The sequence below is a fragment of the Canis lupus genome, chromosome 31 (assembly GCF_003254725.2).
Source record: "Canis lupus dingo isolate Sandy chromosome 31, ASM325472v2, whole genome shotgun sequence".
Classification (NCBI taxonomy): Eukaryota; Metazoa; Chordata; class Mammalia; order Carnivora; family Canidae; genus Canis; species Canis lupus.
In genome coordinates this window covers 31,828,574-31,851,501 of record NC_064273.1, presented here as the reverse complement: position 1 = coordinate 31,851,501, position 22,928 = coordinate 31,828,574, and the positions used below count along the sequence as shown (strand labels likewise).

General features: G+C 40.8%; 2 protein-coding genes across 13 annotated transcripts in view; one reads left to right on the top strand and one right to left on the bottom strand.

Annotated features, from left to right (window-relative positions):
* The window catches only part of TTC3 (tetratricopeptide repeat domain 3), a 117,044-nt gene extending 103,838 nt beyond the window's left edge, over positions 1-13,206 (bottom strand). For 2 of the 9 annotated variants that reach the window (XM_025449996.3, XM_025450000.3), the window contains exons 1-2: positions 13,009-13,142; positions 538-692 (exon numbers count right to left, since the gene is read on the bottom strand). In XM_025449996.3, coding sequence (XP_025305781.1) covers positions 538-681 — 144 coding nt within the window. In that variant the 5' untranslated portion in view covers positions 682-692; positions 13,009-13,142. Of the gene's footprint in view, positions 1-537; positions 693-3,359; positions 11,879-13,002 lie in introns of those variants that run through there. The other 7 variants (XM_025450001.3, XM_035709369.2, XM_025449999.3 and 4 more) reach the window with 6 other exon arrangements.
* Positions 1-22,563, top strand: part of LOC112661900 (phosphatidylinositol glycan anchor biosynthesis class P) — a 79,276-nt gene extending 56,713 nt beyond the window's left edge. The window contains exons 1-5 of one of the 4 annotated variants that reach the window (XM_025450005.3): positions 12,944-13,073; positions 14,332-14,435; positions 20,060-20,132; positions 20,684-20,802; positions 22,130-22,563. In XM_025450005.3, the coding sequence (XP_025305790.1) occupies positions 14,354-14,435; positions 20,060-20,132; positions 20,684-20,802; positions 22,130-22,260 (405 nt within the window). In that variant the 5' untranslated portion in view covers positions 12,944-13,073; positions 14,332-14,353 and the 3' untranslated portion in view covers positions 22,261-22,563. Of the gene's footprint in view, positions 1-12,943; positions 13,074-13,279; positions 13,507-13,811; positions 14,180-14,331; positions 14,436-20,059; positions 20,133-20,683; positions 20,803-22,129 lie in introns of those variants that run through there. The other 3 variants (XM_025450008.3, XM_025450006.3, XM_035709375.2) reach the window with 3 other exon arrangements.
* The last annotated feature ends 365 nt before the right edge of the window (positions 22,564-22,928 follow it).

The following is a 22,928-nucleotide window of genomic DNA, read 5'->3' as shown; positions in this document are numbered from 1 at the left end:
ATCAGTACTAAACTAATAAACTTTTGAGTGCACATTTACTTATATACTTTGATTATATCTTCAACCGGTGAATCTTTAGGCTTTTTTCCCAAGTGTTTCCCCCAGGGGTCTGCATCTACAGCTGTCTCTTGAGAGCCTTTCTAATCTCCAGTCAGAAAACCATCTTTCCCCATCACTCATTCTCTGGTACCGCACATTCTTGTTGTTAAGTCACTGCTTCCTTTCCCTTATGAAATCAAATTTGTACCTCCCTGTGAAAAGTTTTGTAGCACAAAAACATCTTTACTCCCATAACTCTAAATCAAAAAACCTTTAAAAAGTAGACATTAAGTCCTCAGCATAATAAAAATAAAAGATCTGTACTATGAATAGTAATGGGTGTAGTTTTAACTAGATTTCTTGGGGTGATAATTTTACAACATATACACATCTTAAGTCATTATGTTGTATGCCAGAAACTAATACAATCTCACATTAATCTCTCAAAATAATAGGCCTTAAGACACAGCATTAAAACAAAAGAGCAACAAATCTCACCACCCCATCGCAGTAAAGTTGAGTCACACGAACATAATCATTGGACATAAATTCAGGAGCAAAGACACAACCGTCCACATAAGGGCAATCTTCTGACAAAGCATCATCTGCTATAGTGAAATCTCCCAGGGCAAAATCATCCATGCTGTACCATCCTAAGGAAACAACATAAACCCAAATCAGTACTTAAATCATTCGAGAAAATATGAGAAGCAGTTTTCCTGGCTTATATGGTTTATTAGAAAAATCCTTCGAACTTAGGCCTCCCCAAAAAATCAGTAAGAACACTGAGCTCTGGAAGATTCTCATCCTCAGCTACTGTTTGCCCAACTCTCTTCAAATATCAGTTTAATCTCTTTTTTTCCCTTAGGATCACACAGTCACCATCTCTACTCTGAACTTATTTGTTTACATGTCTCCTTTAGATGGAAGATAATTAAGGGTATCTTACTCACTTTTGTATGTGCCCAGCACATGGTAAAACCCTTGAATAATTGCTGAATGAACAAAAGACATCTTTCCATTGCTGCCCTTTTACCCCATCTGCTTTTATTGCATCCTGTGAAATATGCCATTTCACCACACACAAACTGCCATATTCTCAACCCCCTGGCCAGAAGTGAATCCTGACTCCACTGAGAAAATGGTTTATCTGCTGCTCATATTCTCCTATCCGTCCATCTATGTGTGTTCCTGTCTTGGGCAAAGGGGCAGAGTTGAAGTGGTACAGGGCAAGCTCATCAATCTCCTAACTCCCCAGAGCCACATCCAGACTTCCATCCTCCTAACAATTGCTGCATCTGGCACTCTTACAACTGCAACACACAGCACTGCTAGATTGCAAAGGTGGGCAAAAAACCTCATATTATCAACAGCCTCGTATTATCAAACATATCATCTGTGTTTTGAAAAGGATTATTTCAATGGGGGAAAATGGAAATTAGGGCTGGAGTTTCAGACTAAGGCTTCTTTCTGGAATAAAGTTCAATAATAAAGATTTATAGCTATCAGAGAACAGCTACAAAACCTAAACATCACTGAAAAATGCAGCATGGCAGCACTTCTAACTCTTGCCCAAGTAATGGCCGCCTTTTCATATCATCACTAGAACCACATCAACACCATTTCTTAGACCTTTCCATTTCACCACTATTATCCGGCTATTGTTAGGACAAACCAAGTTTCTTTTTTCCTAAGCAAGACCACCATCAGTCCTTAAAATACAAATATGTTTCTTTAATTCTTCTTAGGTCCAATTTGCTGTATGAAAACCTCACAGTATGAGAACAATAACAATCTTCCTAGCTAACTATTTGTCACACATTGTACCAATTATTTTTATATACATTATCTCGTTCATCCTCACAGCAATTCTCAGGTCCAATCATCATCACCTGCAGGGTACAGCTGGGAAGCATTGAGTAAAATTCAGTAATTTGCTCAAGCTCATCAAGCTAGAAGGATTCAAACATAGGTCCTCTGATTCCACAGTCTCTCTCACTCTATTTCACCACATCTACCTTTCCTTGTCATTGCCACCTACTTAGTTCTCACTTGTTGTCCTGTTCAAGAACACTGGCTATTAGTTGAGTGTTCCCCTCTCTCTTCCAAACTCTCAACATCCCAGCCACATCAAGGCCCATGAAGACAATCCCTTCAAGACCCCAGCCTCCTGTTCACCTCCTTGATTAAAATGATCTTCACTGCCCAGGACACCCAGGCTCTTCCTTCCCAAGGCTACATCTCAGATCATGGTGCAGGTCTAAACCAGTTTTTAAATCTTTAACTCTGATTAGCTCCTTTGACCACAACCAAGAGTCATATAGCTCTTGTGTCCCCTTATCTCCTACACAGTCTTCATCTTCATCACGAATTGTTCCTCCCTTCTCTCCCATTCAAATCTTCCATTCTCATTCACTTTTGGCTTTCTGCAAATGGGTTTCCACCTCTGCCATTCAAGGGAAACTGCTTACAATGAGGTCATTAGTGACCTTCTACAATAGACTGGTTATCAGGTCTGGAACCTGACCTGTTCTGGATGAGCAATATTTCCAGAATTTAGGGAATTTAACTCCAAAAGTGAAAAAAAAAACAGACACTTTAGGACCCAAGTGTGGCATGTAAAATGGAACACATGCTCTCTGGGAAATAAATACACTTTTAAACTCATTCGCTTTACATTTTGTGTGTGTATGTGTATACATATATATCCTCACAGCAATATACATATATATATAAATATATATACATATACACACAAAAAGAACAAAAAACTCTGTCACAGCCTACACATCACCATTGTGGCATGGATTACAATATAGTTAATGTGCTCATACACAGCAGACTAAGCCGCTGTGACATCAAGCTGGTCATTCACAGCCTGGCTGACTTCAGTGATAGCACACCCTATACCAACTACACTATAATTAGACACTGATATGATTATTTTCTATTTTGTTTTAATCAACAAGGTGACTGGCACAGAGGTTAATTAAGAGCATGGACTCTGGAACCAGACTGCGTGGGACTGAATCATGGCTCCCCCATTTCCTGAATGTGTGATCTTGGGCAAGTTACTTAACCTCTCTGTATTTCAGTTCTCATGTATCAAATGCAAGAGCAATACTACCTACCTGATTAACCAGTTAACACATTTGTAGTGCTTAGAACAGTACATGCCATATAGGAAATGCTAGAAATATCAGCTATCATTAACATTAATATTAGAGGAGTATTTCTAAAAATCCACTGTTTGGATGCTTCCAGCTAAATGGTCTGCCTTAATGCTAAGTCCAAAGAGCACTTTTCAGCTTACAACTTACTTGACGCTGTTGACCACTTCCTCCTCCTCAGAACTCTTCATTTGGACTCCAAAGACCATCTTCTCCTGGTTCTCCTCCTATTCTTCTGGCTGCTTTTCCTCAGTCTCCATGGGCTCTTCTTCTCCATTCCCCGCCACCCAAATGTTAACTCTCTTTTCTTTTCAGGCTTACTCTCTCCTCGGTGACCTTATCCACCACACCCATGGCTTAAAACAGCACTTTCTGAACTTCCATTATTTGCATAGCTTCACCATGATTTTTACCATTTCCACATAACACATGTATTTTTATTTACCAGTATTTCTCTTTTATTGGGCTCACTTGGCCTACATGATATCCATGACATCATAGGTTTGATGTACAACTTACGTTTTTCACACACATTAAATTCTTAACTATTAAAAAATCTACGTGCCACTTTAAATATCTCATATTTCATTGTAGCAAACAATGGCTACACACGCCCAAATGCTGAATCTCTAATTTCTCCAGGATTTGTTGCATCTCTATAGTCCCTGTCAACATGTTATTGAATCTTAAGATGTCTCACAAGCCTCTCGGATTAAGTTCAAAAATGAACTTATCTTTTTCCTCAAAAACAAAAAGATGAAACCAAGTTCTTTCCTCTTTCCTCTGTGTGTTAGCAGTCAGTTGCTCTACATGCCACCTAGTTAACCAGAGTAGCTCCCTGGGATTCAATCTAGGCTCCGCAGTCTTTTTCAACATTCCTATTCACCTGACCACAAAGCCCTGTCATTTTCATCCACCAAAGAAACCTAAAATAGGCACACGTACACCTCTTCCTGCCAGTGACACTGCCTTAATTGTTTCATTTTTTCTCCTCTGAACTAACTGAACAAGCAGCTTTCTAGCTGGTGACTTGCCTTTGACTCTGGCACCCTCTAAAACTCTGATAACATTTCAGTGCTTAAAAGTCATTCAGTAGCTTCCCTTCATCTTCAGAATAAGGTTCAAACTCCCATCCATAGCATGTAAGGCTTTTGTAATCCTGTTCCTGCTTTTATTTTCAGTCACTTCATGACATGCAACTTAGAAGCCATTCATACTCAACTGCTTCTGATTCATGAACCTTATTCTGCAACCACCTGTTTACCAATCCTTAATACTTAATTCTGGGATGCATTTCTCACTACTACCAAGTTTCTGCATCTCTTCTCTGTAAGCCCAGAGTACCCTGTCCATATCTCTTTGACAGTTCTCACACTGGTCATCACTGGTTTATCTTTGTTAAGCCCAGAGGATACACTGTGCCCTACTCACCTTGATTCCCTAGCTCAGTGTTTCCCAAATCTTTTATTCACACTCCCCAAATTTCTACGTTTAAATAAATAAACGTTTTCTAACGTTGCAAAATCCACCCCACCACCTATGCTACTGTTATTCAATATTTTTTCTTGAGACTAACTCAACTTCTAACTTAGATGTAAATTCATTTTAATAGAAAATTTGGTATCACAATAAATCTTACACTTGGTAGGACGCGTTTGTTTGTTTTTTTCCTAATACAAACTCAAGTAAACACACTGCTAAAATTAAACATTAATGTAAAGGACTTCTAATCCCAACAGTTACAAAGAACTAATGGGGGACTCTCATTGCAAAACAAAGTAGGTTCTAGATTTTAAAAATTTATAATTTTGCTGAGCTCATAGCTCATAGAAATAGGGAACATTTAAAGCCACCCTTTCCTCCCCAAAAGGAATAAACCTCTAGCTAAAAACTAAAGCTGACAGTCAAGAGCTACAAACAGTAATGCCAAGAGCAATAATGGACACTGAGCTCTGGGCCAGAAGCAAAGTGAGGAAACTGAGCCATGCAAACTCCCTGGCTTCCAATGGAAGCCGATACAAATCAGGAGGAAAGCACAAATCAAACTCTCAAGATGCTTCAGGGAAAGATCAATCAAATAGGAGTTCATAACCAAAGATCATCAAGCAAAGGAGGTGACAACCCACCATGAGGGAGAGACAACAGAAAGAACGGCAATGAATTTAGACCCCTAAAGACATCAGACTTTGGATTGACTGCCATATACAGCCTACAGAATACCCATAGATTCAGAAAAAAGAGCAAGCAACATAAGACTATAAAAGACTTGGGAATCTAAAAAAAGAAGTGGAACTTCTGGAAATAAAAAATATAACTGTTAAAAGTAAAAGGAAAAAAATAGATTCAGTAAAAGAAGATTAAGCACAGATGAAGAGAAATTATGAACTACAAGATGTGCCTAATGAAATCACCTAGCACTGGAAATTCTGGTAAAGAAACAAGGAAATGAAAACTAAGAAAGATGAAAAGTAATTGATCTGCCAACAATTCAACACATGTACATCCAATTAAACTTCCAGAAGAAGAAAATAGATAAAATCAAAGCGAGATAAAATAATATTTATTACAAGGCTCAGAATCTCTGGACTTAATGAAAGACAAAATTCAAAATCAAGAAACACGTGTATTCAAGAGGATAAATAAAAAGATATCTCCAGCAGACTTAGAAAGGAAATGACATAGGACCAAAAATAGAAAATTTAATGCAACCAGAAGAAAAAGAATATTTTCTTCCAAGTAAAAAAAAATAAAACTGGCAAGAGGCTTTGAATGTAGAATATCTTTCCCATGTGGACAGAAAATAATCTATCAACCTAGATAGACCTATATACCCAATGAAACTATCTCTCAAGAACAAGGGTAAGATGAAAAAAAAATTTTTTTTGAGAGAGAAAAAAAATACACATGCGCACAAGCAGAGGGAGAGGGAGCAGACTCCCCACTAAGCATGGAACCCAACTCGGGGCTCTATCCCAGGGCCCTGAGATGATGACCTGACCCAAAGTCAAATGCTTAATTGACTTAAGCCACCCAGGCACCGTGGAAAGTAGTTTTAGATAAAAATTGAGCTATCAATAGATTTGAATTAATTTCTAAAAAAAAAATACTAATTAAAACACAAACTAGCTGACTAGATTAAAAGAAAAGCCCTGTAATATATTTTTTATAACAGACACCTAAAATTTAAGGACATTAAAAAAAAAATGACAGTAAAATAAGAGAAAAGGGCATTCCAGGTGTATTACCATCCAAACGAAGGTGGGACAGACTAAATAGATGCTAAGACAGAAAGCAAAATTAGGCATGGAGAGGATCACAGCATAATAGAAAAGGTTCAATCTATGAGGAAAATAATGTTAAATGTAACTAATCAAAGTCTCAAAATACATCAAAAAAAGTTAAGAAAAAAGTCAAGAAAAAGAGATGACTGCAACACATCTCTCTCGATAACAAGTGAAACAGAAATTAATAAAGACAGTCTAAAGCATATAATTTACAACCTTGATCTAACAGATATATAACAATTAGAGAATATATGTCACAAGTACACACTGAAAAGTTATAATTCACTATGTACAGGGCCAGAAGTCCAGGGCAAGCAAATATTTTTTAAAAGATAAAATACATACTATATTCTCTGATAACACAATCTAGAAATGAATAATAGAAATAAATGTTAGTGTAGATACATTTAGAAACTAAAAAACATGTTTCAAAGGAAAGTTTAAAACATGTAAGTCAAAGAAATCAAAATGAAAAATTTTAAAAGTACTTAGATTTGACAATAAAAACACTATAAATTAAACAATGTTAGATAAATCAAAATAAATTTTAAGCAAGTTTACAGCCTAATAACTTCCTTACACTAGGAAATAACAATGGCTGAAAATTAATGAGTTGAGAATGCAATTTAAGTTAGAAAAATCACATAAGGGTAAGTCCAAACACAGAAAAAGAGGTAAGTAAAAGAAAAAGAATCAATGAACTAAAACACAAAAATGTAACAGAATTAGGCCAAAAATTAATCACTTGCCTAGATTACTAAACTAGACTTTTGACAAAATTAATAAAGAAAAAAGAAAAGTCACACACAAATAATATTCAAAACGAGAAAGGGAACATTAACAATAGATAAAGCAGAAATTTAAAAAGTAATTAAGAAAATACCATGAACTTGATGACAACTTAAAATTTTTGTTGAAAAGACAAATTGCTTAAACTTACCAAATTAAAAAGAAACAAAATCTGTAGTCCTATTACTATTCAACTGCTAATCACTACTAAATTATTAACAATTTACAATCCATCTACAAAGAAAACATTAGATCCAAATGATCTTAGAGGTAAATTCCAACCTCTAATCACTTTTAAGAAACAAATCACTCTAATGCAAACTCCCAGGGAACAACAACAAAAAGAACTATTCTCTGATTAGTATAAGGTCAGTGTAACCTTAATGCCAAAATCAGACAAAATTGTCAATAAAGAAAAATGACAGATGATTTCACTCAGATACAAAAATCCTACATAAAATATTAGCAAATTCATTCCAGTAGTTCATGAAAAGACAATTCACTAAAATCAACTTGGGTTTATCTTAGTAAAGAACACAAAAGAGAATTAAGAATTTTAAAATATATTAATTGAAACCCATTTCATTTAATAAATTAAAAAAGAAAACCACAAAATATTGAGTTTTTCTATCCCATGTAGAAAAGCATGTGACAAAATTGCAAAGACTCCCCTAATTAATAACACATTTTTAATGGGGAAACATTCCTTTTAAAATCAGGAATGAGACATGTATACCTACTATAATCACTTCTAACAACGATAATCATTTCTATTGAACACAGATGTAAAAGTATGCCATCATATTAAGACCAGAAAAAAAATTTGAAGGGAAAATAATTGAAAGGAAGAACCAAGTGTCAATATTTGCAATGATACAATTATTCACACAGAACTCAAAAGAATTACAGAAATTCTATTAGAAATAATGAAAGTTTTTCAAGTGATGGCTAAAGATTAATATAAAAATCCATTAAATTTCTATTTAGCTAACAATAAAGTGAGAAAATAGAATCTTAAAAAATAACACCATTTATAAAAGCAACAAAACTAGAAACATCAGAATCAACATTTTAAAACTGTTGGATCTGTATGGAGAAAATCATAAAACCACATTAAAAGACATTAAAAACCTAAATAAATGAAATACATACCATGTTCTCAGACAGGAACGCTCAAAATCTTAAAGATTTCAATTCTCCACATATTGATTCAATAATTCCAATTAATTCCCAAAGAGTTTTTCACATCATGTGATAAGTTGATTCTTAAAACAAGAACAAAGGTCCAAGAACATCTGAGACTCAAGACCTCCTGCCCCCAATAGCAAGATTTCTGGTAAAGCTAAAGGATTAATCATGAAAGCGTGATCTAACACAGAGACAGTGAAGGAGTCAAGTGGCACAAAAAGGGGTCAGAAACAAAACCATGCTGGTAAACAGAGGGCCAATTCCATGCATCGTATGAGACAGCTGCAGCCACAGGGAGGAAAAAAATGAATGTGGATCACTGCCTCACTTGTACACAAAAATCAATACCAGATGAATTATGAATTTAAATGTGAAAGACATCATTTTAAAACTTCTAAAAAGAAACACAGGAGAATGTCTTTATAATTCCAAAGCGAGGTAAAGTCTCCAATTAGATTACATGAAAATTAAGAACTTCTGTTCACCAAAACACACCATAAGAAATAAAAAGACAAGCCATGAACTGGAAGAAGATATTTACAGTGCATACAATCAATAAAAGATCAGTGTTACCAGTTTATTAGTTTTAAAAGACAACCCAAGAGAAAAATGGGTAAAAGATGACCAGATATTTCACAAAAGAGAAAGAGTTCATAAACATCTGAAAAGATGTTCAAACTCATTAACAAAGAAATGCAAATTAAAATCACAATGACACATTCTTTCATATCCATTTGGTTGGGAAATATCAAGATATCTGAGGATACGTGTTGAAGTAGATATGACTCAGCTATAACTCTTATACACTGCTTATCAAAGTATATAAATTGACAAAACTGCTGGCCAAAATACAGGGTGGTACAATCACTTCAGAAAACCATTTGGTAAAGTTGAACATTCATACCCCATAACCCAGGGATTTGACTTCTAGCAAATAGCTTACCATCGCAGTATTCCAACTTTCTTTACTCACAAACCACTAAAAATGTTTTAAATCATGTTCACACTAAGATGACATCTAAAAGTGTTCAGCCCAAGTTTAAATAATTGCAAATGATGAATTTCTTGGGACATTTAAAAAAAACTGACATATCATTGGCCTAAACTGTTATAGCATAGAATTGATCAAAAATTACTATATACACCGATAATTAGACATAAAATGTGAAATGTATTGCAAATGTCACTCTTGAGACGGGAAGCACCTGGATTAGAAAAAGCTTTCTCTAACACTATATACATATATGACTTACATATATATATGATTTGTTTATATATCAGACCTGCAATATATTTAATTATATATGTAACATACAATATGTTTACTTATATACTGAATATAGGATTTTGAATTACCTCTTTGTTTTCCATGGAGTTTTTCTGCTTGGGACAATGCCTTAGAAATACTCCATATGGACAAGTGGTATGCCTTCCTTATCTTAAGGTAGAAGTGCTACTAGGAAAGGTAAGGTGGAAAGTAGAACGGGAGGCCTCTAACACAGGCCTCGGGCATTATCAATTTTAAGAAAGAGTACACAGTAAAAATTGATTCAATAATATTACTCTCCCCCAAGTACTCCCTAGAAATATCATTACCCCGTTGGGGGTCATATATCAGGATGAAAATTAAGAGAAATTCTTATAACTGTGTACCAGAAGATAGGTACAAGAATCTTCATAATAGCAAAACCTAGAAAGAGCCAAACCGTCAAGAAGAACTGTATACACTGTGTTATATTCATCTGTGGAATATTACACAGCAGTGAAAATTAATGACTTGTATCTCTACTCAATATCAGTGACTCTGAGAAACATTGAGCTTATGAAATAAGCAAGTCTTAGAAAACTGTATCCAGAATTCCTTTTTTTTAAATCTCAAACAATAGAAACCATAAAATACATTGTTGAGGGATATACACATATCTGACAAAATCATTTTTAAAAAGCAAGGAATGACAGACAATTCAGGATAGTCACTCTGGAGGTGAGCACATATAATACTGGTCATTTTGATTCTTGGATTGAGTGGTGTATTGATTGGTGTTCATTTTACTGTTTTGCTTCACAACCTGCATATACGTCACATATAATTTTTTATTTTTGTTACATGTGGTTTGACTGTACCAAATATTACATTAAAGAAGAAAAAAGGATTTTTCAAAACCATTCATCATATTTTTAAAATTACATCACCTCAACTGCCACTAGAGAGGTACATAAAACATACTATGGAAATTACTATCTTTACATCAACCATAGGTGCAAAATAAATTTTTACTGGATTTAATCTTATGAAGACCACTTGAGATAAAGACTGAGCCAGTTAGCTGTGAGAGATGAACCCATCTGACACATAGCTAGAGCAAAAGCCAAGGTGGCTACAAGCAAATTTAGCCATAAGCTAAAGTTATAAGGAAGCTGGTCAGTATAGCAGAGACAAAAAAAGTAAAAGTCTAGTAACATAAAATATTAGCAAGGATGTGAGGAAATGGGTGTCCTCACTCAATACCAGTGAGAGTGAAAATTAGTACAATCATTCTGAGAGCTTCTGTGATATTTAGTTAAGTTGAAGATGCACATATTCTACTATCCAGCAACTCTATGAGGTGTTATCTCCTAGATACACCTTTCAAATGTGTGCGCAAGCAGACAAGTACAAAGGTGTTTCCTGCAGGATTGTTTTTAGAGTCGAAAACCAGAAACAACTTCAAAGTCCATCAATTGGGAAATGGATAAAGTATGGTATATTCATACAATTGAATTCTACACCAGCAATTAAAATGAATGAACCAGAGATCACACAATTAACCAATTTATTTGTATATAAATCCCCAAATTTGATGCTGATCAAAAAAAGCAAGTTGCAAAAAGATTTAATATCATTTAATACCATTCAGATTTAAAACACATACCACTGCATATTGTTTATGGATTCACTGTGAACCAACTCTAGAATACGCAAGGGAATGATACGCACAAATCTGAAGACGGTGGCTACCTCTAGAGAAGGAGGGGCAGGTACTCGGAGCGCCTCCAGTATCTGCAATTTTATCTCTTAAAATAAAAAAGGATCTGAAGCAAATTTGGCAAAACAATTACATTTGCAAATCTGAGTCGTGGGTTGGTTAGATTCCCCCCTTTGTATCGTATATGAGAAATACTCCAGAAATTAAAAAGAAAAAAAAAAGGGAAATTAGGCAAAGGTAAGAAAATTGATCAAATGAACAGAAAGAAATAATAGCAAAACACAGCCTTCGAGCGCAGAGCACGAGCCTTTGAGCAAGCAGCAGCGTAGGAGGTGGATCTTTAATCGATCCCAGAGGTTTCTTTCCCTGTGTATCCTTGTAACAAACCCCATTTCCCTTAGGATAAAATGCCCATTTCTTGCAATAAAAAAAAAAAAAAAAAAAAAAGTCCTAACTAGAGCTGTGACTATGAGAAAACTGCTGCCAAGGGAGGAGTAAAAATCTGCACGATGTCTACTGAGTGCCCTCGCCAGGATGTTGGGCAGAATCGAGAGAGGGAATTTATGCGAACGCCATCAAACGCTAGACGAACCCGTGATGCATTATACCAAGGACGCCCAGGCACAGCGACAATGCATTTGCCCAACTGGCATGTACGTGTGTGTATTTTGCAAAAGGCGTCTTTGCAACTGAAGGGCTCTGGGCGTCTACGGCGCTTCTGGAAAAAGCACTCTGCACCGTCACCAGCCAAAATTCACCTACGCTTTGGCTCCATTTCTGGCCCTGGACTCCCCCCCCCCCCAATTTCGTCCCCAGGAAAAGCTGGCTGCACAAGCCACACTCGATGTCGTCAACACTCCCGCCGCCGTCTCCCCCTTCCCACCCTCGTCGGGGGCGGGCGGAGGGAGGGAGGATGCTCCCAGGAGGAGGGGGGAGCGCTGGGTTGGTTTTCCCACCACCCCCACCTCCCACCTCCCACCTCCAGGTCCCCTCCCTGGGAGAGAAGCCGCCCCCGGGCCTCGACTGCGGTTGTCACCAACACGGGGGGCGCAGACGGGAGGCACACGAGCGTTCAGGAACGCGCACGAGGGAAGGCAGACCCCGGTTCAGGGCCCAGGCACGGGGGTGGGGGATGCTCTAGGACGGGGTCAGGACTGCAGAAGGCGCAGTCCCCGGAATGGGGAGGAGGAGGGGGGCGGGGCGCGGACACGCAGAGGGCGCCCCCCCCCCCCACGAGCTCGAGGCGCCCCCGCCGCGACCCAGAACGGGCGCGACACAAAGGAAGCCACACGCAGGCGCGTGCCCGCAGCCCGGCCCCGGCCCCCGAGGCCTGCAGGGGTGTCGCCCTCCCGACGAGAGCGCGGGCGGCGGGGCAGGGGACGCGCGCACAAAGGGGCCACTCCCACCCTCACCCCGGGGCGGCGGGGGGGGTCCGAGCTCGCCGAAGGGGGCCGTGAGACAACGGGGACACACCCCCTGGGTCCGACAGGAGCGGCCACACCCCCAGCGCCCCCGCACCCCGACCCACGCAGACACACCGCGGGCACCACAGCGAGCGACACCCACACTCACCACACACCCACGGAGGGGGTGTGCAGGGCCCCTCTCCCCGGGCATCTCGGCTGCAGCGCGACAAGGTGACACATCCGGGAGCCCCGCCGCGCGCCAGATGTGCACTCACCGGGGCCCGCCGCCCGCGAGCCTCGGACGCGGGCCGCCGCCGACGCCGCCGCCTCGGGCCCTCCACGTCAGCCGGCGGGCGGGCGGGAGCGGGCGGCGGCGCGGGCGGCAGGCGCGTCACGTGGGCAGCGCGCAGGCGCAGGCGCAGGCGCAGGCCGCCGCCCCGCCCCCTCCGCGGCCGCGAGCCCAGCGATCCGCCGGACGAGGGTCGCGCTGCGCCTGCGCCTGCGCCGGGGTCGGAGGAGGGGGCGCCGCGGCCGCCCGGCCTTTCCTTCGGCTTTCCCCTCTCGCCCCCGCCGAGGCTCCTCGGAAGGCGCCTGCGCAGGGGACTGGGCGCGGAGGCGGCCGAGCTGTCGGGAGGGGCTTGCGTGGGCGCTTCCAACGCCCCAGGTCGAGGGCCTGCCCCCCCACACCTCTACCCTAGAATGAGAAACGGAAGCCCCCCGGGGGGGGGCAGGACCGGGTCCCGGCCGTGCTGTGCCCTCTCTGCAGGGAGGCGAAGCCTGCGGGGCGGGGGCGGGGGCGGGGGCGGGAGCGGCGCGCGGCCCTCCCCTCCTCTCCCCTCTCCTCCCCGACCTTCCCCTCCCCTCCTCTCCTCCGCTCTCCCCTCCCCTCCTCTCCTCTCCTCCCCTCCCCTCCCTTCTTCTCCCCTCCTCTCCCCTGCTCTCCTGTCCACTCCCCTCCTCTTCCCTCTCCTCCTCTCTCCTCCCCTCCTCTGCTCTCCTGTCCCCTCCCCTCCTGTCCCTCCTCTGCTCTCCTGTCCCCATCCCGTCCCCTCCTCTCCTGTTCCCTCTCCTCCCCTCCCGTCCCATCCCCTCCCCTCCCCTCCTCTCCCCTCTCCTCCCCTCCCCTCCCCTCCCCTCCCCTCCCCTCCTCTCTTCTCCCCTCCCCTCCTCTCCCCTCCTCTCCTCTCCCTTCCCCTCCCCTCCTCTCCTCTCCCCTCCCCTCCTCTCCCCTCCTCTCCTCTCCTCTCCCTTCCCCTCCCCTCCTCTCCTCTCCCGTCCCCTCCTCTCCTCTCCCCTCTGCCGCAGGGAGCCGCGCCCGCCCAGTCCGTGCTGGAGATGTGCGTGCAGGGGCCAGCGTAGCCTGCTTTAGTCTGGGGGTGGGGGCGGGAAGCTGCGGAGGCTGTGCCCCTAGCAAAGCGATGAGGCTGCAACAGACCAGTGTGAGGAGGGGGAGTAAATCATTGATGATGATTGTGTTTCCTTCCCACAGATTGTCTAAAGCCACAGGGAAAATGGTGGAAAATTCACCGTCGCCATTGCCAGAAAGAGCGATTTATGGCTTTGTTCTTTTCTTAAGCTCCCAATTTGGCTTCAGTAAGTACTTCCCTGATGGATGGCCAGTGCCTTTTTGTTCTTGTGTTCAACGGCAAGGATATTACTGCATTTGTTCTTAGAATGTGCACATAATGACCTGTGATTCTTTTCTACCCCTATGTCTCTTTTTTAAGAAAACCTGAAGGGAATTTGCACTTGGTGTTTGATATGTCCGACACTAGCGTAAATAATGTCAATAAATATTTATACAGCACGAGACAGGATCGCAAAGTAGGTAATACCCGGTCCCTGTGGTCATAGTTTTCTGGACAAGACCAGTAAATCTACAATTAACAGTGTGAAAAGAGCCATGGGAACCCAGTAGAGAGACCTGAAATCCGACTGGGAAATCAGGGTGAGGTTTTTCCCCAGCAATAAGAAGAAAGGTGTGGGAAGGTTTTGAATGACAGGTTTAGAGTGAGTAAGTTGGTGCAGGTGCAGCCTCTGGGAGCCAGGAAGTGAAGAGAATTATAGGCTGGAGAAGCTATGTGCACTTTACTTTGCTAGATCTGGCTTAGTTCTTGGAAGATCCTATTTTCCAATAAGGAAAACTGATGCTTACTGAGACAGTAATGTGCCCAGGATCGCACAGCAGGCCCCAGGTCTCTCCTCGAAAGGATGTAGGAATTATAAGGAAAACAGGAGAAAGATTGAGTGTCCCCATCCAACTTTTTGGAATTTTGTGGAATACAAGGGAGGTGAGGGATTGTAGTATTTCTGAACTCTGACTGCATCGGTACAGCCAGCCATGCTGTTGGCAAGGGTAGTGTATAGACTAAAGAAGTTGTGACTCGAGTTCAAATCCTGACTCCTCCAGGGACTAGCTGTGTCACCCGGGACCATTTGTCTAAGCTCTTCAACCTTTAGATTCTTCATCTTAAAAGGATGGTGATAAAATTCTGTAGGTTGCCTTTTAGTTTCATTGATTGTTTCCTTCCCTATAGAAGTAGAAGCTTTTCATCTTGATGACATCCCAATAGTTTATTTTGGCTTTTGTTTCCCTTGCCTCGGGAGACATACCTAGTAAGAAGTGGTTATGGCCCACAACCAAAAATTAATGCTGCAAATTCTTGAGTGCTTACTACTCGCCACTGTTATAGGCAAAGGAGGAGCAAAATATTCAAAAATTTCCTGCTCTCAGAGGGTTTTCATTCTAGTAGGGGGAGATAGCCAATGAACAAATTAAATAAGTAATACAAATAGGATGTCAGATGATAACATGTACCGTGGGGAAAAATTAAGAAAGGAGGATAAGAAATGGGAGGAGGTTGCTGTTTTATATACAGCAGTCTGGAAATGCCTCACTAAGAGATAAGATTTCAGCACAGACATGAAAAGTGGGAGTTAGCCATGGGGCAATCTGAGGAAAGAATCACCCAGACAGAGAATAGCCAGTACAGAAGCCTTTAGAAGAGCATGCCTGTGAGTTCACGGAACAGGTGCAGGTCAGTGAGGTTGAAGCCTGAGAAAGTGAGGCAAAAGTAATAGGATAGAGAAGTCAGAGGCCATACCTGGCAATTATGATAAAACTAGGTAGTGGGTGCAGGAGGATTACACAATTCTCTGTACGTTTAAATATTTACTGAACTAAAAACAAGGCAATTTTCTCAGGCTGCTCAAGCCACTATAACAAAATGTCATAGACTGGGAGGCTTAAACAGTAGACATTTATTTTTCAAGGTTCTGGAAGCTAGGAAGTACAAGATCAGGGTACCAGCAGGTTGGGTTCTTGGTGAAGGCCCTCTTCCTGGCTTGCAGACAGCCACCCTCTTGCTGTGTCCTCACAGAGTGGAGGGAGAGTGAACAGAAGCCCTGGTCTCTTATTTTCCTTTAACGGCACTAATCCCATTATGGGACCCCACCCTCATGATTTTGGGAGGTAGTTAGGTTTAGGGATTCGAGCTTCAATGTATGAATTTGGGGAACATGCACACATCCGGTCCATAACAGTAATTACGGATTTTGATGATAGCATTGAAGGAAATAAAGGGAAATGATAGGGAGTAAAGAGAGTGTGGTGGGTGGGACACAATTGGAATAGCAAGTGAGGGGGAACACCTCATTTAAGAAGGTGATGGTTGACTAAGACATGATGGAAGAGAAGGAGCCATCCATTAAAAGAGTGAAAGGAAGAACATTCCAGGCAGACAGCACTCACTATTAAGTGGCCTTGAGACATTGTCTGGAGCTGGTGCATGGGGCACCAGGACTGGACATTGGAGAGGTGGGCAGGACATTTAAGTTCTTGCAAGCCCTGGCAAGGAGTTTGGATTTTATTCTAAAGGTATCTAATTTATTCTAAGAGTTTGAGCAGACAAGCAGTCTGGTCAGATTTATATTTCTGGAAGATCACTTATTGCTGTGTAGAGGAGTGCTCAGGTACTCTGTGTCCTCAGGCTTGAATTTTTTTTTTTTTTTTTTTTGTAAGAGAGAACAGAGTAGGGGCAGAGGGAAAGAGAGAATCTTAAGCAGACTCCTCAACCAGCATGGAGCTGATCCCACCATCCTGAGGTCACGACCTGAGCCAAAACCAAGAGTCAGATGCTTAAACAGCTAAGCCACCCAGGTGCCCCATGGCTTGAAGTTTGTAGACATCCACTCTAAAAACCTAGGAGTTGTTCTTCACTTGCACTTTTTCTTCTCCTCCTAACTCATCCGCTCCTGCCACATCTGGTGGGGCTTCTTACTGCCTCTGCTCTTCCACAGATACATCCTGCACACAATCATCACAGCTCTTGGGATGCCTGGGTGGCTCAGTGGTTGACCATCTGCTTTCAGCTCAGGTCATGGTCCCTGGGGTCCCAGGATTGAGTCCCATGTCGGGCTCCCTGCATGGGGCCTGCTTCTCCCTCTGCCTGTGTCTCTGCCTCTCTCTCTGTCTCTCATGAATAAATAAATAAAATCTTTAAAAAAAATTATTACAGCTCTCTCTCTGGATCATGGCAGGAAACACCATTTTCTCCTATTTACTTTCTTCCTCATCAGTAGGCCCCAACCATATACCTTTTTAATCTGGCTGATCCCCTGACTCCTCTGCTTAAAACCCCTGGTTGGGGTATGGATAGTCATTTCTCTTTGTAGTTTGCTATCTTAAAACAAGATAGTTTGTAGTTTAAAACAGACAAAATATCCAGTTCACTCCATTGCTTACAGCATAAAGTCCAAGTTCCTTGTACAATATATTTCATGATCTGGGATCTGTTCACATTTCCATCTTTATTTCTCAGCGCTCAGAGCCTTACACTTTATGCCGCATTCACTCTAAATGGCTTAAAGTTTCCCCAAGATGCATCATACTCCTCCTCACTTGCGTGTTTTTACTAATGCTCTTGCTATGCCTGTAAGTATAGTATGAACACACTGCTTAGGTTCACATTCCAGCGCAGTAACTTTTAGCTGTGAGATCTGAAGCAAGTTACTGAAATTCCCTGTGCCTTGATTTTTTTTCATTAATGGATTAGGGATAATAATACCATGCACCCTAGAGAGTTTGGAAAGGGTCAAATGAGCTAATGCATGGGAAGTTCTTACCATCACATTTGATTCATTTCTGTCCTACACACTAGTTTGTGAGAATCGGGACTGTCTCTCTTATTTCTATATAGCCTTGACTTTTACATAGTGCCTAGCATATAGTAGATGTTGAATAAATGTTCATTCAGTCAATTAAGTAAAGTCAGTCACTTCCATTTATGATTTTATGTTATGCTTCCCTACTCTTTGTATTTCATTCATTTTAAAAGCTATCACAAGCTGCAACCCTGTCCCATGCCACCTTTTCTCTCTACTATCTAGTCACACCAATTCCCTCACCAGATCCTTTGTGTTCTCTCTGTGGATCATGGCAGGGATCACTGTTTTCTTGTATTTCCTTCCTTCCTTATCTTCAGGCCCCAGATGTATACATTTTTAACCTGGCTACTCCCCTACTGATTATTTAGGCCCTGGTTTAGTCATTTCCTCCAGGAAACCATTAACATCACCTCTATCAGCACTAGTGTGTGGGCTAGGTCGTTTTTGTTTTTTTGTTTTTTTTTTTAATTTTTTTTAAAGATTTTATTTATTTATTTATTCATGAGAGACACACACAGAGAGAGGCAGAGACACCGGCAGAGGGAGAAGCAGGCTCCATGCAGGGAGTCCAACGTGGGACTCGATCCCGGGTCTCCAGGATCCCACCCTGGGCTGAAGGCGGCACTAAACCGCTGAGCCACCCAAGCTGCTCGGCTAAGGTCCTTCTTATGTGCTCTTATATCACCGTTTATTACGCATTAGCACTTACCACAATGTGGTGAAAATACCAATTTACTCGTCTCTATTCCCTCCCCTAGATTTTAAGCTCAGGAAGGGCAGAGCCATGTCTTTTGGGTTCACCGTTGTCTCTAATGCTCCCGATGTAGAATATGACTCCTTCAACATCATTGATATGGATAGTTTGAAATTTGTGTCTGCCCCTTACCTTGGGCAGATGCCGTGACATTTCTGAGATTTCATTTCATCTGTAAAAATGGCAAAAATGGCATACATATCCTAGGATTGTTTTAAGGATTGAATTAAATAATGCGTGTGAAATGCTTTGAAGTGTGCTTAGCCCACGGTGAGCGCTTGGGGGTTAGCTGTTGTTTTTACGTATTTACACCAATAAGAGGTGTCACAAAGACTGGGCTTGAGGGAAATAAGATTATATTCTGTAAGATGAGGTGGAATCATGAGGTGGATTGAAACAACAGTAGATAAATTCACCTTGGAGCAACCAGTGTCTATAGTCATTTCAATTTTGTGGGGATAAAGTGTTGAATGGCTGATATATATATATACACACACATACAATTGCTAGGTGCTACAAGTAACACAACAATTGCTATGACGTGATTTCTGCCCTTAAATTGCTTATACAATGTGAGAGTTAAGACATGTTTTAAAAAAAAAGACTAATGGGGGACACCTGGTGGCTCAGCGGATGAGCCTTTGGCTCAGGGCATGATCCTGGAGTCCTGGGATTGAGTCCCACGTCAGGCTCCCTGCATGGAGCCTGCTTCTCCCTCTGCCTGTGTCTCTGCCTCTCTCTCTCTCTTTCTCTGTCTCTCATGAATAAATAAATAAAATCTTTAAAAAAGAAAGAAAAGTCTAATGGGAAACGGAGTTGTTTAATGGGCGCAGAGTTTTGGATTTGCAAGATGGTGACATTTTTAGGCGTCCGTTTCACAGCAAGGCAAAACATACCACTTTATCACAGATATTATAAGAATGATGTAAGTAAGGAGCTAGGAGACTGAAAGGAAAGAAAATTCATTTCTGAGGTTATCAGGAAACCTTCAAAAAGGTTTTTGGTTTTTGTTAAAGATTCATTTATTTTAGAGAAAGAGCAAGAGAGCGTGTGTGAGTGAGACGGCCAGAGGGAGAGGAGGAAAGAGAATCATGAGTAGACTCTGGTGAGCGCAGAACCTGATGGGGGCTCCATCCCACAACCCTGAGATCATGACCAGAACCAAAATCAAGAATTAGATGCTTAACTGACTGAGCCACCAAGCACCCCAGGAGCTTATTGTTTTATCTGAACCTTGATAAATTAGATGCATGCCTTACTGACTTCTCTTTATTCTTGTGTTTGTTCCTTTCTGCAGTACTATATCTCGTGTGGGCTTTTATTCCTGAATCTTGGCTAAACTCCTTAGGCTTAACCTATTGGCCTCAAAAGTAAGTTTAATGTTTTTCTTAAATAAATCTATATTAATCCTGTTTTTAAGGATCATAATTTTTCCTTATGACTACCCTAATTTTAAATATTTATTCTTTTAAGATCTACAAATAGCCGTATAGAAGTGTAAAGCTTTCAAAGGTCATTATCTATACACCTCAAGATATAATTCAAGATAGTGAGGTGAACACATCATTTTCTCCATTTCCTCCCAACATCTTGCTAAGATAACACTATAGAAGAAAAATATTTAAGATATAAACCTACAGGAACACATAATGGGATAGCAGATAAGTATCAAAAGAATTCAAGGAAATGGATTGCAGACAGGTGAGAGGTAACTGACGGAGTTCCCACTTTTTCCATGGTGCTGTGGTAGAGAATGATATAGGACTGCAGTTTTTCATTACAGACCTTGTAGAACAATTTGACTATTTTATATACATGTATTACTTTAAAAAATCAAATTTAAAAAGCATTTTAACTTGGTGATGGACTCTTGAGAATGATGACTTTTTAGACAGTTACCTACTTTAATATTCTTTTGCAGATATTGGGCAGTTGCATTGCCCGTCTACCTCCTCATTATTATATTAATTGGTTATGTACTCTTATTTGGAATAAACATGATGAGTACCTCTCCACTCAACTCCATTCATACAATCACAGGTAAATGAATATCAAAGGGAGCTGCTGGAGAGGGGGCCGGGGAGGGAAGAGCAAGGTATTAGCAGTTTTATCAAGAAAAGCAACCAGGAATAGACTGCAGTAGGTGATAACACATCACCACACTAAAAAGAACCCAGGAGAAATAAATACAAAGTTATACCAGAGGAAATGTTTATGTGGCAGAAATAAATTCTGATGAATATGCTATTTACAGCAGCAATCAGCAGGTATATTTTTCCATAAAGACCACAAGTATATATATGTTCCTTAGCAACTGTGCCTGAGAAAAATATTTCATCCTAAACGGGCAGTGTTGATCAAAGAATAGCAAATAGGTCCATGCAGACCTTGTGCAGTAGAAGGATACGAGAGTGTGCATGTTCCTCAGGCTCTTTGTATACACCTGACCCCAATTATGGTAGATAGAAAAGCCACAGTGTGTTTTTGGAGGGTTTTTTTTTTAATTCCCCTAAGTCTAAAGATTAAAATAAATTAAATTCCTGACCTTGCTTAGATTCTAGGAAGTGAAGGGGGGTTTTTTGGAAGTGAAGTGTCTAAGTTGCTCGGTGTGGTTTTTTTTTCTTTTTTTCTTTTTTTTTAACTTTTCAACACCTTTTTTTCATTAGCCTATACAATGTATTTTGAAAACCAGTTATAGTATTTTTAGACTTCTTTCTGGTAAGCTAGTGTATTCCCTGCATTCTCACCTAGAATTACAGCAAATAGACAATTTGTGCAAAGAGGGGACATTGTTAAGTTTGCACAAATGTACCAAATGATTTAATAATGTGGGGGTATTGGGTTAAATATATTTTCTAAGCCTGGGTATAATTCTGTCCCTATGAGAAATGTGCAGATGGGACTTTATTTTTTTTTAAGATTTATTTATTTATTTATGATAGAGAGAGAAAGAGAGAGAGAGAGGCAGAGACACAGGAGGAGGGAGAAGCAGGCTCCATGCACCGGAAGCCCGATGTGGGATTTGATCCCGGGTCTCCAGGATCGTGCCCTGGGCCAAAGGCAGGCACCAAACCGCTGAGCCACCCAGGGATCCCCACAGATGGGACTTTAATCATCATTGTGTAGTTGAATGAAATATTAATTTCTCAAACTAGTTAGAGATGCAGAAAGTACTCTCCTGATTTTCATTCTAATTGGGACATTTCTTCTAAAGAGAGAATTTAAGTAGCCTTTTAATTATGTTCAACATGGTATTTGTTATTATGCAGATGTTAGCCTAGTAAACTATGTGGTGGATCTCCATAAGGCACAGAAAGAATAGAAGAACTTGCTTGGGTAAACAGAACTTTTTGTCCTCTTCTTACAGATAACTATGCTAAAAATCAACAGCAGAAGAAATATCAAGAAGAGGCCATCCCAGCATTAAGGGATATTCCTATTAGTGAAGTAAACCAGATGTTCTTCCTTGCAACCAAAGAACATTATGCCAAAAACTAAATTGTATGTAGACTCACACTACACGCATTTAAGTTTTTGATGTAATGATTTTAACCATAATTATTTTGATTCTTACACACCATATTGAAATGTTAAAAACGGGATCCCTGGGTGGCGCAGCGGTTTAGCGCCTGCCTTTGGCCCAGGGCACGATCCTGGAGACCCGGGATCGAATCCCACATCGGGCTCCCGGTGCATGGAGCCTGCTTCTCCCTCTGTCTATGTCTCTGCCTCTCTCTCTCTCTCTCTCTCTCTCTCTCTGTGTGACTATCATAAATAAATAAAAAATTTAAAAAAAAGTAAGTTGCTTCTTTTAAACCAATTTTTTAAATATTAGTTATTAATGAACAGAATAAATAAAATACTGCATTACCATATAGCAGACTTTTTAAAAAATAAATATCAGTAAAAGCAAGAAGTCCCTCCAGAGAAGCGTTCATGTTGCAATTTTTAAATGGCAATTATGTCCTTCCTGCTGTTTTTTCTTAAAGGCCTAGAATTCAAACTCTTAGATTTGGGAGAAGGGTACGTTTAATTTGTGTGTTCTTGCCATCAGATTTGCGTCTCAGACAGAAAGAATCATTTGTTGAGTACTTAGCACATACCAGGTATTTTTCTAATTGTAGCAATGTTAAGATTCTTTCTTAAAGTGCTTAGGTGTTTTTTTG